Raw genomic sequence first — 15,096 nt, 5'->3', positions numbered from 1 at the left:
TTGTAGTTAATTAATGTATTTCCTGAATACGTTATTTTAATACATTTCAAATCGACATAATTTATTTTAAGAATTCAGTTCTCTTTCAAATATTATTTCAAACTAAATATTGGTAAATCAGCACCCGTTATGCCTTGAAACGGGTTAATGGAACACAAGTGACACAAACATTGGTTCCGCCCTGTGTTCGCCCGTACTGTTTTGACGTTACACCAACATGTCCATGCAGTCTGACAGTAGAGAACCCGTGACCGCTGGGATGAAAATGTCTCATTCGTGAATATAAAACATCGAAAATGTTTCACTTTATTAAAATAGAGTGCTTGGTAACTATTTAATCAAAACCATGGCTCGGGTTGTGAAAGTGTTTCGCACTCTGCGGAATAACTGGAAGAAATCTACATTTGCTGTGTGCGTCTTGTCTTATGGAGGCTACTGGCTGAATGGTAAACACAAGTGAGTGTCTCAGGTTATAAAATGATCTAAAATATGAAAAAGCATACTGCATGTTTTAGTGTTTTAATATTGTGTGTCTTGTGTTTTGCTAGTGACTCCCTTCTGCGGAGGGAGGCCTGTCTATTGGCGAGGGTACGACACTTGTTTTTGCTCATACATTGTCATAATTTAAGCCAAACCCCATCTGAAATGCATTTTTAGGCCTAATTGTAATCACCATAACTCCTGATAGGAGTTTGGGCGTCAACAAATAGCACCACATGAGCGTCTGAGGAAAGCAACAGTGATTTTGAACCCTGCAGCCTGCGGTGGGTAAGTATCCTCTCGGTATTTTCTACACTTAAGACCCTGGTCTTTCTCACAATATTCACAACTTCTTCTCTAAATCTCCCCCAGGAAAGCCAACAACCTGTTTGAAAAGAATGCTGCTCCTATATTACACCTGGCTGGTGTGGAGGTGACAATAGTAAAGGTAAACTTAGCTTTATTTTCCATTTGGAATCCATCAGTGCTACAGTATGTGTTTCTAGTAGGAATCCCATGTGACACCATGAGTTAAATGACGTGTTTCTTCACAGACAGATTATGAAGGCCAGGCAAAAAAACTGATGGAGCTTGCAGAACAAACAGACATGCTGATCGTGGCCGGAGGGGACGGCACCTTGCAGGAAGTCGTCACAGGATTACTGCGAAGGCCCGATCAAGTATGTCTCACACACTTATTGTATTGTCACCAGGATTTGGTTTTAGAGATTAAAGCAAAACATGTCCCAATTTTTCCATTTATTGATGTCAATAATGCATGTTTAATGACTGCAGGACACCATCTGTCACACACCCATTGGATTCATTCCACTGGGCTCCCGCAACTCCCTGAGTCCGAGTCTTCACCTCCTCAGTGACAACAAGGTCAAGTAAGTATCTATTTAAAATTATACTGAAAGATCCGAATTTTAGCATCATACAATCTCACTGGGTGTGTCACACTAACTACATATCGGACAATATATGGACATGACCTTGTTTATTTTTACTGACCCCAATATTGTCAATGTGTTTTTTTTACATGCATCTTTGTTTACTTCAGTATGTCACTAACAGCCAGAATAAACAGCAGGGTTGTTCTTCTATATATTGTAAGACTTGGCTGCAGCGCATATCACACATTATTGTTGACAGAGCCCCGTAACATTTTATTTTATTTAGGATATTATATATCATATACTTTTGTCTCATTCAAATTCCATTGTCTGGATAATACAAAGGATTAAAGTAAATTGTCTTTTGAAAGGGTATTCTTGCATTAATATGCTATTATACTTATAGTATATCCGTATCATTAAATGACAGTAATATAGTTTATCTCAATTATTTCTAGGATCATTCATGGTCCAATAATTAGTTATTGTTACTGTGTCAGACTGTGTAAAAATACAGTATGTGTATGTTTACGTTTTTTCTTCTTCTCATAAATAACTTTCATAGAGACATTACATCAGCAACACTGTCCATTTTGAGGGGAGAAACTGTTCCTCTGGATGTGCTGCAAATCAAAGTAAGGACAAATATAAAATTGATTAAAAATATAAAATAATATAAGTCTTAAAGGTATAGACTTGGCTTAGTCAGTTTTTTTTACAGGTCATATCAACAGATGATCTAAGAAATATTTAATCTCACATTCATAAAATGACTCTTCTCCTGAAGTAGTATAATGTATCCATTGTTGTTTGGATCTATAATTTGTGTCTTTGTGTTCCAGGGGGAGACGGAGCAGCCCGTCTTCGCTCTGATGGGATTACGTTGGGGTGCTTTTAGAGATGTGGCGGCAAAAATCAGCAAGTAAGATTACAACATTGGTCACTCAGATTATAAACTCTGGATAATTCCCCAAACATGAAAGTAATTAACCTTTTTTTCTAATAGATATTGGTACCTTGGACCACTGAAGACCAACGCAGCACATTGGTTAAGTACTCTACATGTAAGGATATATATTTTTGTTTAACATACTTGGGTTAGAACAGTATATTTAACTGGTGATGAGCTTTTATAAAATATGATATCAGAAAGCCATGTGACCTCCCTAGTACGAAACACATATTTTAAGCATGTTTTATTGTGTAACTTTTAAATTAGCCCTTTTTAATTAGATTTTCTTATGAACAAAGAAACACTGACATGTATAGCCTGTTTTCTACATCAATTGAAGATCAGATGGACCTTAAACAGTTACATAAAAGTATTTCTTAAGTGTAGGTTTCAGATCAATACTGGTATCCAACAATGATCCAAGTGCTGATATTGAAGTGTTCTATCTCTGATTAAAATAAACATTCCATTTTCTAGTAAATATATTTTCTTAATTCTTTATTTTAAAATGTGTAATTGTTAATATGTATTAAAAATATAAAGATGATCAGGAGCCTCATTAAAACACATCATTGCCGTGTCTAATCAGTATTCTGTAGCATACCATAGATAGAGATTTATTAGCATTACCGCTAACAGTTTACAAACAACTCAATAATAATAATACATTACATTTATAAAGCGCTTTTCCTGGTGCTCAAAGCGCTTATAAAAGATTAGAAGATAATAGAAGAAGAATACAAATAATAATAACAACAAAATATTTGTTTTAAATGATTTACATCAAGAAATATAATGATCCCCATTTACCACCATGCACACATGCATACAAATATTTAAAAAATATATATACAAATACAATTTATGCATTAAAATCCCTAGAATAACAGAAACAAGCAATAAAAAAAGAGAAAAACGAACAGACAGAACAGAGCCTAAAGACTTCAACCGTCCATCTGTTCAACGTCATGAAATTATTTCCCTATTTCATGTCTCCCCATTTCCTCGTCACCTTCCCTTCACCAGGACTGGCCCCAGGTCCGGGAGGTCTCAGTGTCCTACTTGGATCCAAACCTGCGGCCCCCTGATCTGCCCCCTCAGAAGACCCAGAGACCCAGCCTGCTGTACCGCATCTTCCTCAGGCTGAAACACCGCTGGAGCCCTCCTGTCGTAGGTCAGTGTGTGTCATTGTGTCGACGCTCGGGTCACAGCATGGCAACTTTACACCAACATCCCAACAGTAAATGACTTCCTTCGTGTGTGTGTTCCACAGAGCCTCCAAAAGTGGAAGAGCCAGAGGAGTGGAAAGAGGAGCAGCTATCGACGCTAGAGCTGTTTGTTCAAACGCACAACAAAAACCCAGTGCAGAGGGTCAGTACAACAATATGTGTATTTAAAATGTACCTGCTCTTACAAAATCCTGAGCAATGAAATACTCAGTCGGTGTCATTAAACCTTTTTTGCCTTTTTTTGAATTTGTATTTGTTTCTATTTTTTTTACTTGCAGCGTATAAATGACTCCATGATGATCTACGCCGAACCGGACAACCTCACAGTGGGCGAGTACATCACTGTCGGGTCAGTAAATACAGTGTTTCATTCATCTGATGCAAACAGACACATTTGGCATCCTTTCAAAGGTAATGTTAAATTAAATTCAAGTAAAAGAATGTAAATGTTCTTCATCCTAGAAACAAAAAAGACGAGGACCCCACCGTATTCACTAAGGAGTCCACTAAACTGGAAGCCAGTGCTTGCCGGCTGCAGCTGCCAGAGGTCAGATTTCATGACTTTTTCAATAATTTTACAACTAAAGTACTTCTGATATTTGTCAGTGTACTTTCTAAAGATCAGTATTCCAGTTTTGTGGCACTATTTGACTTTATGTTCTCACGCCCCGCAGGGTACCGCTGGCTTTTACAACATCGACAACGAGGAGTACGAGGCCATGCCTGTAGAGATAAGTCTGTTGCCACGGAAACTACGCTTCTTTATCAGTGCGGAGCGCAGGGAGCAGCTCCTCGCACAGATGCAGTGATGCATTACAACAAAGAGAAGATAAGAACAGACGGAGACAAAAACTGATCTCAAGAGAAACACAGGAGCTAAGAACCGCCAGACACTCTGAGGTTGTTTGGAAAACAGATGTCATACTAATGGATTATTTTACTACATGTCAATGATGATAGAATATACAGTTTATCAATTATAAAGATCGCGTTACACACTGTTGTGTATACAAGGACCAAGGCTTTGTTTCTTTAGGCCAGTCACCTGTGTACAGATTGACCTGAGGAACGGACGTTATGTTTACTGAATGGTTTACTAATGCCATCACATTTGAACTTGGTCAATAAAAATAATTTCTGTCCAACTCAAGTGTATTTTGTAAGTATTTAGCACATGGCCTCTATTGATAGATGTATGTCTTTCATGATTAAAAAAACACACAAAACTGCACTGCCGTCAGGTTCATTTCCGTCGTGATCCTCTGGTTCCACACATAGCACACCGGAATTACGGGAAATAATAACAAGACAAGAAATAAGAACTCATTATATTAAAGTTAAACATTTCAGAAGGACATTGAATATGCTACATGTAACTGTTTCTTTAGGGCCACTATAAAGGGGCCCTATTATGCTTTTTGTGACTTTCCATAGTGTGTTATAGGTTTTTCTGCATGTCAATGGTCTGCAAAGGCTAAAGTCCCAGTGTTCCCTCCAGAGGGAGTTTCTATCACACACCCCCGCCCTGCCTGCAACACCTCCGTTGGACTCCTTTGTTTACATCCGTAACATAGTGACATCACTATGTAACACGTGTGCTTCTATTGGCTAGCGCTCCAACACATAGTACGTGATAGGCTAAGGGGCAGGTCATCTCAAAGCAGTTAATCAATCACAACAGAGTCAGACCACTAACCAATCGGAGCAAACTAGGCTCTGGTTTCAGACAGAGGGTGAAAAGAGGTGCTGCAGCACAGACAGTATGAGAAAAATAAAGGGCTTTTTGAACATTAAAGCATGGAGACATGTTTCAGTAGAGGCACAACATACAAATATGAACCCTTTTAAACATAATCTGTAAAATGCTCAATTTCACATTTGTGGGCAGATTGATTTGTTTTGGGGCTGGGGCTGGGGCAAAATGGAACTGATGGACAAAGAGAGAAAGGACCGACCGGAAATCAAAAGTAGTCATGCATAAAGAAAAATATACAGTGTACCAGAGCCTTAGCTGGCTGTGAGTAGCCTGCAGGGCTCAGCAGAGTATGTATGGGATGGAGGAATGGTGTATCGATGAATGGATATGGCAGAATAAAGGGATGCTGCAGCACTCTGAATGTGTCGCTAATGCCCAGATCTTGTAGCAGGAGTTTGGCAGACTCATGGTGAGATCTGAGCTGACAGATGGTGTAAACAGCAAATCTGTGAGATTAAGCATGGCTGCATCCCAGGCCTCTTATCAGCTGGTTGGAACACAAAGGGAGGATAACTGTAGCTTTGATTGGGGTGGTGTTGATTGCTGTGGAAAGATAGTGTGGGGCAATGGCAGATTTTAATAAGTAATTTACTTTACTTTTTACTCTTCAATCATTTGATCTCTTAGGTACTTTTTATTATTATTATTATTATTATTTTACAGATGCATACACATTTTAACATAATGTGGTAAAACTGTGTCGAGACTGAAAGTACTTTAGTGATTTTAATTTGCACTTGACATAGAAAACAAAGCATGGTCGGCATTGATGCAGTATATCCTGACATTCAATCCCTAATATGGGTCAAACTCATAGGTCAAGCTCTGTAAATGCATTTCCCATAATGCAACTGGGTAGCATCTTTAACTGGACCGTACTACTTGCTTTACTTGCCATTAATTGTTATATCTTTCAAACCCCATACTTGCAGTGTGTAACACAGGCTGTCTTTTTAAAGTGATAGTCTAAAGATACATTATTTTTTTGTATCTTTCGTAATATCCTTCAAGAGCCACAGAACAGAAGACATGTTTTGAGAAACTGGAGTTCTCCACTCCTTGTTAAGAGTAAACTGAAGAATTTGTAAAATGGTGGAATGCCCCTTTATATAAAGCAGTTTAAATGGGCTCCACATTAGCCAACTACAACAGTCAAATATTGTTTAAATGTTAAAGCAACATTAATATAGATTACGTAAGAAATGTATGTAAGAGAGCAGGATCCCCCCCACAGCCATCATGTACACCTTCTACCGAGACGCCATCGAGAGCAGCCTCAGTAGCTCCATCACTGTGTGTGTGGTTTGTGGACCGCCTCCAACCGTAAGACCCTGCAGCGCATTGTGAACACTGCTGAGAGGATCATCGGTGCCTGACTCCCAACACTCCTGGACCTCTACAACACCCGCAGAGCACTCAGCGTTGTGGGTGACCCCTCCCATCCCTCCACCTGCCTCTTCACCCGCCTGCCTTCAGGGAGGAGGTTCCACATCCACCAGACTCAAAAACAGATTTTTCTACGAGGTCGCAGAAAGGCTCCCCCTGCCTTAAAATGTATGTGTCTATGTTTGATTATGTAGGTATTTTAAGACATTTTAACTTTTATTCCTCAGTATCGTGAGAAACAGCAATTCGATCTCCCAGTCTATCACACACAGAAGATTGACTTTTTTCTTTTTTGCATCGGGAGTTCATTTACTTTGAATACTGTATATCTGGCTGTAAAGCAGTACAATATCTTTGAGGGAAGAGACGTGTAGGTAGTGTAGGATTATAAAGGAAATAGAGAAAACGGTTGAATAGATAATTAGATAACACAAACTGTATTAATGTTTTATTGTTTAACGATGGCAGTACAGTGAAATGAACTCGTGCTTGACTCGATGCGTACATTTATTACTGACATCTTTTACAGTGTTTCACATTAGTAAAGGTGAAGACTTATTATTCTGTGAGTACTTGTTATTTACATTACAATCAAGAAGAAAAAGGTTACACTTTTTATTTGCTGCATGTGTGCAATACTTTTGCTATCTGACATTCAGTAGAGTGACAGGCTGTACAAACAACTCTGATGCTGGTCTGTGAACGACTCCACAAAGAAGGCATGTTATACAGTAAGTGTGTGTGTACATTCCCTTATACATTTAATGAACAGTAAAGCAAACACCGTCAGAGGCAAGTGTATAGGTCTGCTGAGAAGTAAATCAATGAGTCAGGGTGAATAGGTTTCACAGCAAGGTCCTTCAGAAGTGCGTAGGATAATGTACTTAGTCAGCAAATAGATACAGTAATGAGTCTGGTTCACAAATCACATTTCCTTAAGGCTCCATTTACACAACAAAGAATTTCAAATAAAAATACTTGGTTCACTTTTATTCTGTTTTTGTAAACCCAGAAAATTGGTGAAAGTCAGGAGTTCTCAATCCCAGGGATCAGCTTTTGGAATGTGTTAAAATTCATGACATGTTCAAAAGCTTGCTTTTTGGGGGGTTGGCCCACTACTACAGAACCACTACTCCAAATGTATACGAGGGAAATATATGCCTTTTGTGTTCCAACATGGAACAAACGATGGCCAATGATTAAACACAGAGATGTTTGTCAGGGACACAGACAAGCAAGAGGATCTTTTTGAAGCTGCTCAACAAGTATACCATCTCAACGCGTGACAAAACACATATTGGTCTCTGGTGATGAAACAGCCACAGGTTTAAGTAAAAAAAAAAAGAAGGGAACAATGAAAGCCTTTATACAGTGCAACGGAATAATTCACAAACATTTGCAGGCTCAGACTGTAGATCATAGATTAACAAATATTAAGCTTGTGTGCATCAGGAGATATTCCAGTGGTAGACATGGAGCAGCATGGTGTTATACAGTAGAGTCACATTCATGGAATATTCAAGAACCTCAGCTTCACATGTAACACAAGAGCACGTTTCCTCACTGTGATCAAACACATTATCACATCTACCTCATGTTGAAGGTGCATCAAAAAGGTGATTAAAGTATTAACAGCTTTCTCTTCTCAATAAGTGAGTCATTTTCATAATCATTTACCATCCCCATTATTAAAAAAAGAGGATAACTAACAAACATCATTACTGCTCACTTACAGTTGTTAAAAAAAAAAAATAGAACTAGAAAACAACATGGAAAATGCACAAACATAAATAAGGCCGATTTCAATTGGCAAACACTTCTATTCAGTGCTGCAATCTGCAATCATTTTTATTATAGATTAATTTGGCGATTATTGTCTAGTTTACTAGATTAATCATTTAATATATCTATTTATATAAAAATTGAGAAAAAAGGGAAACATTTCAATCCCATTATTTTAATCTGAGGTGATATCCTTAAACGTCTCATAATCTAAGAGGCTGAAAACTGATTATTTTCTGTAATATTTGCACGGAAAATTACCCTACGATTCTACTATCGATTAATCAGTTATCAAAATAGTTGGCGATTAATTTTCGTTGCGGCTCTAATCCTATTGCTTCCCTTTTGAAAAGGGAAATAAAGTATTCAAAAAGCATCCATCTACAGTATGTTGTAACAGCATACCCCCCCTCCACCTCCATAATATGAATCTTACTCCAAAGCTGCATGTTTGTGAATGTTTCAATGACTTCTCCATTGTGATTGGTGCAGTGGGGAACAACGAACCATCCTGTGGGGACCAGAAATGATCAAGATGTCCATACTTTAATCCAGTGTTTCAGCTGAGTTGAGAATTATTTTCTGACGATAAACAGCACTGAGTGATATAGGATGTGAACGCTGAACGGCTACAGTATAAGACCACGCAGCTGCCAGGCGATACACAGTCTGCTGGGCAAGTGTTACTCAGCCACTGTGGACGTGTGCGCCATCATTTAACGTCCTCCACAATGTTTGGAAACAGTCTCCACAGGTCAGATGAGACAGACAGAGGGAAAACCGACACCCAGTGGGGGACAGCAGATGGAAATCCCAGGGGGGGGAGGCAGTGTCTTCGGTGTCTAGGTGTGCGTGGGCCACGAAGGCACAAATATCCAGTGCAGTTTCCCAGTCTGAGGGGGGGAGGGGGCTCAGTGGCAGCAGAGGTTGTCTATGACCAGCGTGATGTCTAGACCGTACACCTCCAGCAGGTCCACCAGGAAGGAGCGGTCACCCTGGGGGTCCAGCCCCATGGCCCTCACGTGCTCAGCGGTCAGGGTGGGGTCGTTGCTCCCCGCTATGTCTGACAGCGTCTGGAAGATGCGGTTGTTCAGCTCCATGAAGAACCTGGGAGTGGATTAAAGACAAGAGGGTCACGCTATGGTCCTCAGCGACACGTTCAAATGAGAAAACCATTATTAAACAGGACTCCCTAAACTTACCGTTTGGATAAGCTAGTAACATTGCAACCTAAATAAGGTGTTTATTGATTTTTATCTTTGTGTTAAATCAAAGTGTAGACTTACAGAAGACCTAATGCCTGATTTTCAAGCTGTAATTTTTTCACTTTTTATCATTCATTTACAAAGATACACTTAGATTGTTGCTTGTGTACAGCTGGTATGGCTACGGACATTTACCTGCCTTCTTATAAGATATTCAATTGACCATAACTTTAGACTTGAAAATCTGTACAGCTAAATAGTGCCTATATATACACAAAATGTCATTGAGCTCAATTAAATAAAAACATTCCATTTTCCATGTACATAGACAAATAATATTCCTAGAAATGAAGGGAAAATATAGATAGCATAATCTGTTTGCCTTCATACATGCATCCAATAAACTGATCTCATATTGTACGTGTATATTTCCTAGCTAGTTTCCATTATTTTTTAAGAGCTTTAAAAAAATAAAACTATCCCGCCTTTACTGACACTAATCAAGCCAAAATCATTTAGATTTCTTTATCTGAATGCCAGCAAACGTTTTTTACTAAGGTGTTTCAATCACAGAGCTCGCTTAAATCTGCGTTGAATACATCATTAGGGAGCCCCCTCATTAAACGTACAGCCTATGATTAGGCTCACAAGCAGCTGTGAATACATTTGTCAAAGACTCACAGAATGAACAGATCCTCTTCATTTGTGGTGCAGTCACCATCCACCTCCTGAGAGTACAGCAACATTTGCCTGGAGAAAAAGGTCAGCATATATAATATGTAAAAGAAATAGGATCTTAAGGCATCTAATTGTGTTTTTCGCTGACTAGTATTAATAAGTGTCCAGGTTCATATTGAGGCTTTTCTTATAGCCGTCTAATATAAATGCAAGTATCACATTTGAAAATCTACGGCCATTGTAGGAAAGAAAAAATGACAGAGCCCGGGCAAGGGTGTTATATATTATTCTAGCAAAGGTATAACTTTACATTTTATACAATAGTGGAGTTTTATTCTAGTAATTTTGTGAGTTTTCTACTTAAATTAATTGCTTTAATCTCATAGAATATCCAAGTGCTTTTATTGTAAATCTGTCCTAAATTCAGATAAATTATGTTGAACATTAACCCCGACCCTGCCGCATTTAAAACGTTTTCTTAACCAATAATAGCCCTCATACTTCCTTGTATGAGGGCTATTCTTCAAGTATTCTACAGAGTGTAATTTACCTCTGTTCGCTCAGTTTCCTGTACTTCTCCTTATCCGCTGCATTCACTCGGAGCAGTGGCTGCAAATGGCTTCTGTGTGTTTTTACATTCTGGTTATCAATGTAGACGTCGTACAGCGCCTTCTTGTCCTCGAAAATCTTCTCAGTGGTGCCTGAAAAAAACAAACATACTCATTTATAAAGAAGCCTTTACATTGACTACAGATAGTAGCACAGTACAGTGAGCGCTTTACTCACAGGCCACGTATGACATCTCTTTCTCCAGGGTGGTGATGTCTGCTATGTTGATGTAGAAGAAAGGCCGCAATTCAGGAACAGAGACACCGATTCCAGGAAGAGAGACATTAGCCAGGCAGCAACAGCAATACACTGAGGGGAGAACAAGAACATAGGGAATGAAACATTTCCAAAAAAATGGAAATTTAAAATAAAAGGAAGCGACATTAGTATGATTATTACATCCTGGCTTCTAGTACATGTGTGTTAACTTTAAGCTTCTCACCTCTGTAGCAGACCACACCCACAGGTGGAGGGGAGAAGATGAGGATCCGTTTCCTAAGCAACGCAAACTTCCACAGCACCATGATTTGCTCCCCGAAAAACTGGATGAACTGCGACATACAGCCGGCAGGGTGGGTGATCTGCAGAGGGACAAATATGTCGTTGTGGTTTTTCCGTTGTTTAAATCTGCCATTACCTACAGTATGTAGCTCATGTGTTCCACTGCTAACACACCTTCATTTCTGGGTGCATACAGCGGTTGATGGAGGTAACACTCCAGGTGGGGCAGGCGGTGACCAGACCGTTTCCTGCAGGGGGGAGGACGGCCTTCTTATCCTCGTAGAAGGCCTCCAGGGGAGAATACTGGCCCGGACTCTTCAGCTGGAGTCTAAGACGGAGAAAGAAAATGAATGTCAGGTTAGAGTCAATCAACCCTTCTTAGATTTATGTCACTAAGAAGATGAAGTATTGCTTAGTTGTATTTAAACAAATAACATATTCATAATGTGTCAATGTTACTTGACCATACATGAAAGCTCACAGCAATTATCTTTAATATAATGATACGAAAAACTGTAGTATATCCGAGCAAAGGTAATATCATTTACGAAGCCTATGTTTATATATGTTTTAATTATATATTGATTAATATTGATATATTGTCATACAACTAGGGATGAAAAGGTTAATCATGTGCAAATGAAATTACATTATACACTAGTGCAATATCTAAATCACAGTGGGCTGATTATATAATATATAATATAATATAATATATAATATAATATACACAAATATTCATTATATTAGTACTATTAAGCATTGGTGTCGCAAAGATGTACCTGCCTAAGAATTATTTTCTCAAATAAATCTTTGCTCTGTATAGATGTAGAATTTTTCAATCATTTTAATATATTTTTCAATAGTGTAAAAATGAAAACAATGATTATTCGTTTCAATATCATGAATCATATTGCACCTTCGGAATCAGTCAAAAATAACTGCAATGTCATATGTTTGCCTAACTGTTCAGTCCTATTCTTTAGTCTGAGTCTAAGTAAAAATAGGCAAAATAACAGATTATGTTTGGTCCGTTAACTATCCCTTGTTCTTAAATTGCATAGCGGGATCATTTGAGGCTACACATATTACATAAATAAACATTTTCATTTTGGTTTAGCCAGCAAAACCATAAACGCATAACATATTTATAACACCGTTTGAGTGGCTGTTAAAAAAATCCACAAGAACCACACATAGATTAGATTACCAATCATTCAGATCCACTTGCACTCAGCTGTAACCTGAGCCATATGTATATCTTAAGGTGAAACTGTGGCTGCATCACATATACATAGTCAATGATGAGATAAGCTTTCGTGAGAGGACCGAGGCAGAGTTACTGAGGAAAAGAGTGGCTGTCAGGGTTTATTCCACTTCCGTGCTTAGACTTCATACTAAAACTGCATTTAAATTGAGCTCCTGTGACGATAGCTGTAACCGGGACTCTGGGCTAATGTTTAATAGATGAGGGAACATTTTAACCAAGAGGGTAGGAGGTAGGAACATAAGGAGAAACCTGTTTACACAACCACAAGAAAAATAATAACAGAAATAGGGTGGTCGAAGGTGAGTGAATAAGGAAAAAACAATGGAAAAAAAGACTCATAAACACAAAGCATGTCTTACCTGACTTGGTTCTCCAGGAAGTGCATGTAGCGGTACAGCAGGGTGTAGGAGGGAGACAGAATTCCCACAGACTTCATCCTCGCTCCTCGCTCCAGCTCACTGTCCACAGGCATGTTAGCAAAACAGGCCAACCCAAAGTAACGGCCCTTACGGAAATATCTAGCCGAAGGAAAAACAGAAAATGGGAGTTAATGATTTCTCAAATCATAGATACAAAACAATTGCATAGATCAGACTTGTGTATCTCTAACTACTAGATTTTAAGGCTGCAATCGATTCAAACAGTCAAGATAATTGGTCAATCGTTGTCATGCAGAAAAGGCTGTTTTCAGCCACTGACATATTGATATTTTCAACTTTTCCCTATGACATTTTTGGCTAACTTGTTCTCTTTTTTTCGGCTGATTAATCGATAATGAAAACAGTTGCTTTTTTCTTGATTTCATGCTTCCTGACTGGTGTGATGAGTGGGTGAATGGGAGTGCATACATAAAGTCACTGTTGATCCGATGGGAACCACTGGCAATGGACTTGAATTCCACTCCGTCCAGGTTGATGTCGTGAGGCAGGCACCACTCCACCATATTCCCTTTTATTCACAAACACACAACATAAACCACAGTTACTTCCCATTCTGTCCACTTTCATCCTGGCCACTTCCCCTAATCCTGTATTTTAGTCATGTAGGAGCAAAAGGTCAGGGACAGTGGAAAGCACTGACTCAGCTACTGTAAATAACAATATACACTGACCCCTTCTATGAAGCTGAACCACTGACATCCTGGTCTTGTTTGTTTGTTATATTGCATGGTTTACCTTCTATACCAGCTCTTGCATACTTACAGTTTGTCAGCTTGCTAAATCTGGCAAGCCAGACCAGGAAATTAATTTATTCTGGAAGGGTTGGCCCATAACAATAACGGATATTTCACCACTGTGGGTTGTTAATATTGTTTACTAGCGTCTAGACATTTAAAATATGAGTTTACCACCCCACCTGCTGATAGCACTTCACGCCCTTAACCCCTATGACTCAGTATTAAAGCACATCAGACATTCTAAGATAACAATACTCGTTTTAGGAAATGTAGCTATGTCATTCACAAGTGAGAATTGTAAACAAATGTGTTACAATATGATTGCTTACCTGATCTTGTATCAAAGGTAACCACGAACACAGACACGATCTGGTCCTTCTCCTCCCACTGATCCCTCACCGAGAGGCCGGGGAAGGGAAGATTTCGATCTGAACCGAGGGGCTCCGGGCGATGCCACCCGAGCCCACAGATCTGTGTCAGCGGGCGGCCCGAGTTTCCGTTCCCGCTGACAACAACAGCTGTTCCACTCTTCGTCGGGCTGCAGCTGATGGTGGTGTCGACGGTGCTGGTGCTCCACCCAGTACCAGCCGCGGTCCCCGACGGTGTGCGACGCCCGGCTGGCTTCGAACTTTTCTCCGCCGGGGCGTCCTCCTCCTCCCGGAGCGGCGGATGCAGCGCAGGCTGGGCCGCCTGGTTGGGGTCGGGCGGTGGGATCTCCTCCCAGTCCAGTAGCGGGGCTCGGTCCGACTGCTTAACCATGATGATGCTGCCTCGGAAAGCGAGAAAAAATAACACAACAGTCCGCTATCAAGTAGAATCGAGCACACTAAACGCTTCGCTGGAGCCGGATCATGATGTCCTGCTGCTCGGGTTGTTTTCTGTGTATTTGTAAGCGTGTCACATTTACTGACGGGCTTCTTTTCCTCCGCCTGTCTCACTGTTTTGATGACGTAGCTGACTTCCGCCCACGTGTCTCTATTACTATTTCATACAGTGACCTAATTTTGGTTATGGGCATTTTATGCTGCCCATATAAGGCGTAATAATACTCAGTCGAATGGACATACAGCATAAATGTGCCTTTTTACTATTACGTAAATATTCGTGATATTTACATTGTATGTAGTTTTACTTAAATTGTTCATTTTAGTGTTGTTGTGATAGAATTACACATT

General features: G+C 39.6%; 2 protein-coding genes across 2 annotated transcripts; one reads left to right on the top strand and one right to left on the bottom strand.

Annotated features, from left to right (window-relative positions):
• Nucleotides 1-204: 204 nt before the first annotated feature.
• On the top strand, nucleotides 205-4,786 carry agk (acylglycerol kinase). Its single transcript, XM_034085087.1, has 14 exons — nucleotides 205-456; nucleotides 549-588; nucleotides 689-768; nucleotides 853-928; nucleotides 1,035-1,160; nucleotides 1,276-1,370; nucleotides 1,942-2,011; nucleotides 2,219-2,298; nucleotides 2,383-2,440; nucleotides 3,355-3,502; nucleotides 3,602-3,699; nucleotides 3,836-3,906; nucleotides 4,020-4,104; nucleotides 4,232-4,786. The coding sequence occupies exons 1-14, from the start codon at nucleotides 347-349 to the stop codon at nucleotides 4,364-4,366; spliced, it is 1,272 nt and encodes a 423-aa protein (XP_033940978.1). The 5' UTR covers nucleotides 205-346; the 3' UTR covers nucleotides 4,367-4,786.
• A 2,348-nt stretch (nucleotides 4,787-7,134) lies between these two features.
• On the bottom strand, nucleotides 7,135-14,904 carry dennd11 (DENN domain containing 11). Its single transcript, XM_034085733.2, has 9 exons — nucleotides 14,251-14,904; nucleotides 13,593-13,692; nucleotides 13,104-13,262; nucleotides 11,649-11,802; nucleotides 11,416-11,554; nucleotides 11,151-11,282; nucleotides 10,915-11,065; nucleotides 10,368-10,436; nucleotides 7,135-9,588 (listed from the first exon to the last, which is right to left on the bottom strand). The coding sequence occupies exons 1-9, from the start codon at nucleotides 14,678-14,680 to the stop codon at nucleotides 9,393-9,395; spliced, it is 1,530 nt and encodes a 509-aa protein (XP_033941624.1). The 5' UTR covers nucleotides 14,681-14,904; the 3' UTR covers nucleotides 7,135-9,392.
• Between the last annotated feature and the right edge of the window lie 192 nt (nucleotides 14,905-15,096).

This window comes from Pseudochaenichthys georgianus, chromosome 6, assembly GCF_902827115.2.
Source record: "Pseudochaenichthys georgianus chromosome 6, fPseGeo1.2, whole genome shotgun sequence".
In the NCBI taxonomy this organism is placed as follows: Eukaryota; Metazoa; Chordata; class Actinopteri; order Perciformes; family Channichthyidae; genus Pseudochaenichthys; species Pseudochaenichthys georgianus.
The sequence above is the reverse complement of the archived record's forward strand: the minus strand, read 5'-3'. Positions and strand labels throughout refer to the sequence as shown.

What these genes read in the sequence shown, in the direction of transcription:
- agk (XM_034085087.1), top strand. Translation starts at nt 347, where the DNA reads ATGGCTCGGGTTGTGAAAGTGTTTCGCACTCTGCGGAATAACTGGAAG. An exon ending in ACAAAAACCCAGTGCAGAGG is followed by an intron (nt 3,700 to 3,835) that starts GTCAGTACAACA and finishes TTTTACTTGCAG; the next exon opens with CGTATAAATGACTCCATGAT. An exon ending in GCCGGCTGCAGCTGCCAGAG is followed by an intron (nt 4,105 to 4,231) that starts GTCAGATTTCAT and finishes CACGCCCCGCAG; the next exon opens with GGTACCGCTGGCTTTTACAA.
- dennd11 (XM_034085733.2), bottom strand. Translation starts at nt 14,680, where the DNA reads ATGGTTAAGCAGTCGGACCGAGCCCCGCTACTGGACTGGGAGGAGATC. An exon ending in TTCCTGGAGAACCAAGTCAG is followed by an intron (nt 11,803 to 13,103) that starts GTAAGACATGCT and finishes TCTCCGTCTTAG; the next exon opens with ACTCCAGCTGAAGAGTCCGG. An exon ending in GTATGCACCCAGAAATGAAG is followed by an intron (nt 11,555 to 11,648) that starts GTGTGTTAGCAG and finishes GTCCCTCTGCAG; the next exon opens with ATCACCCACCCTGCCGGCTG.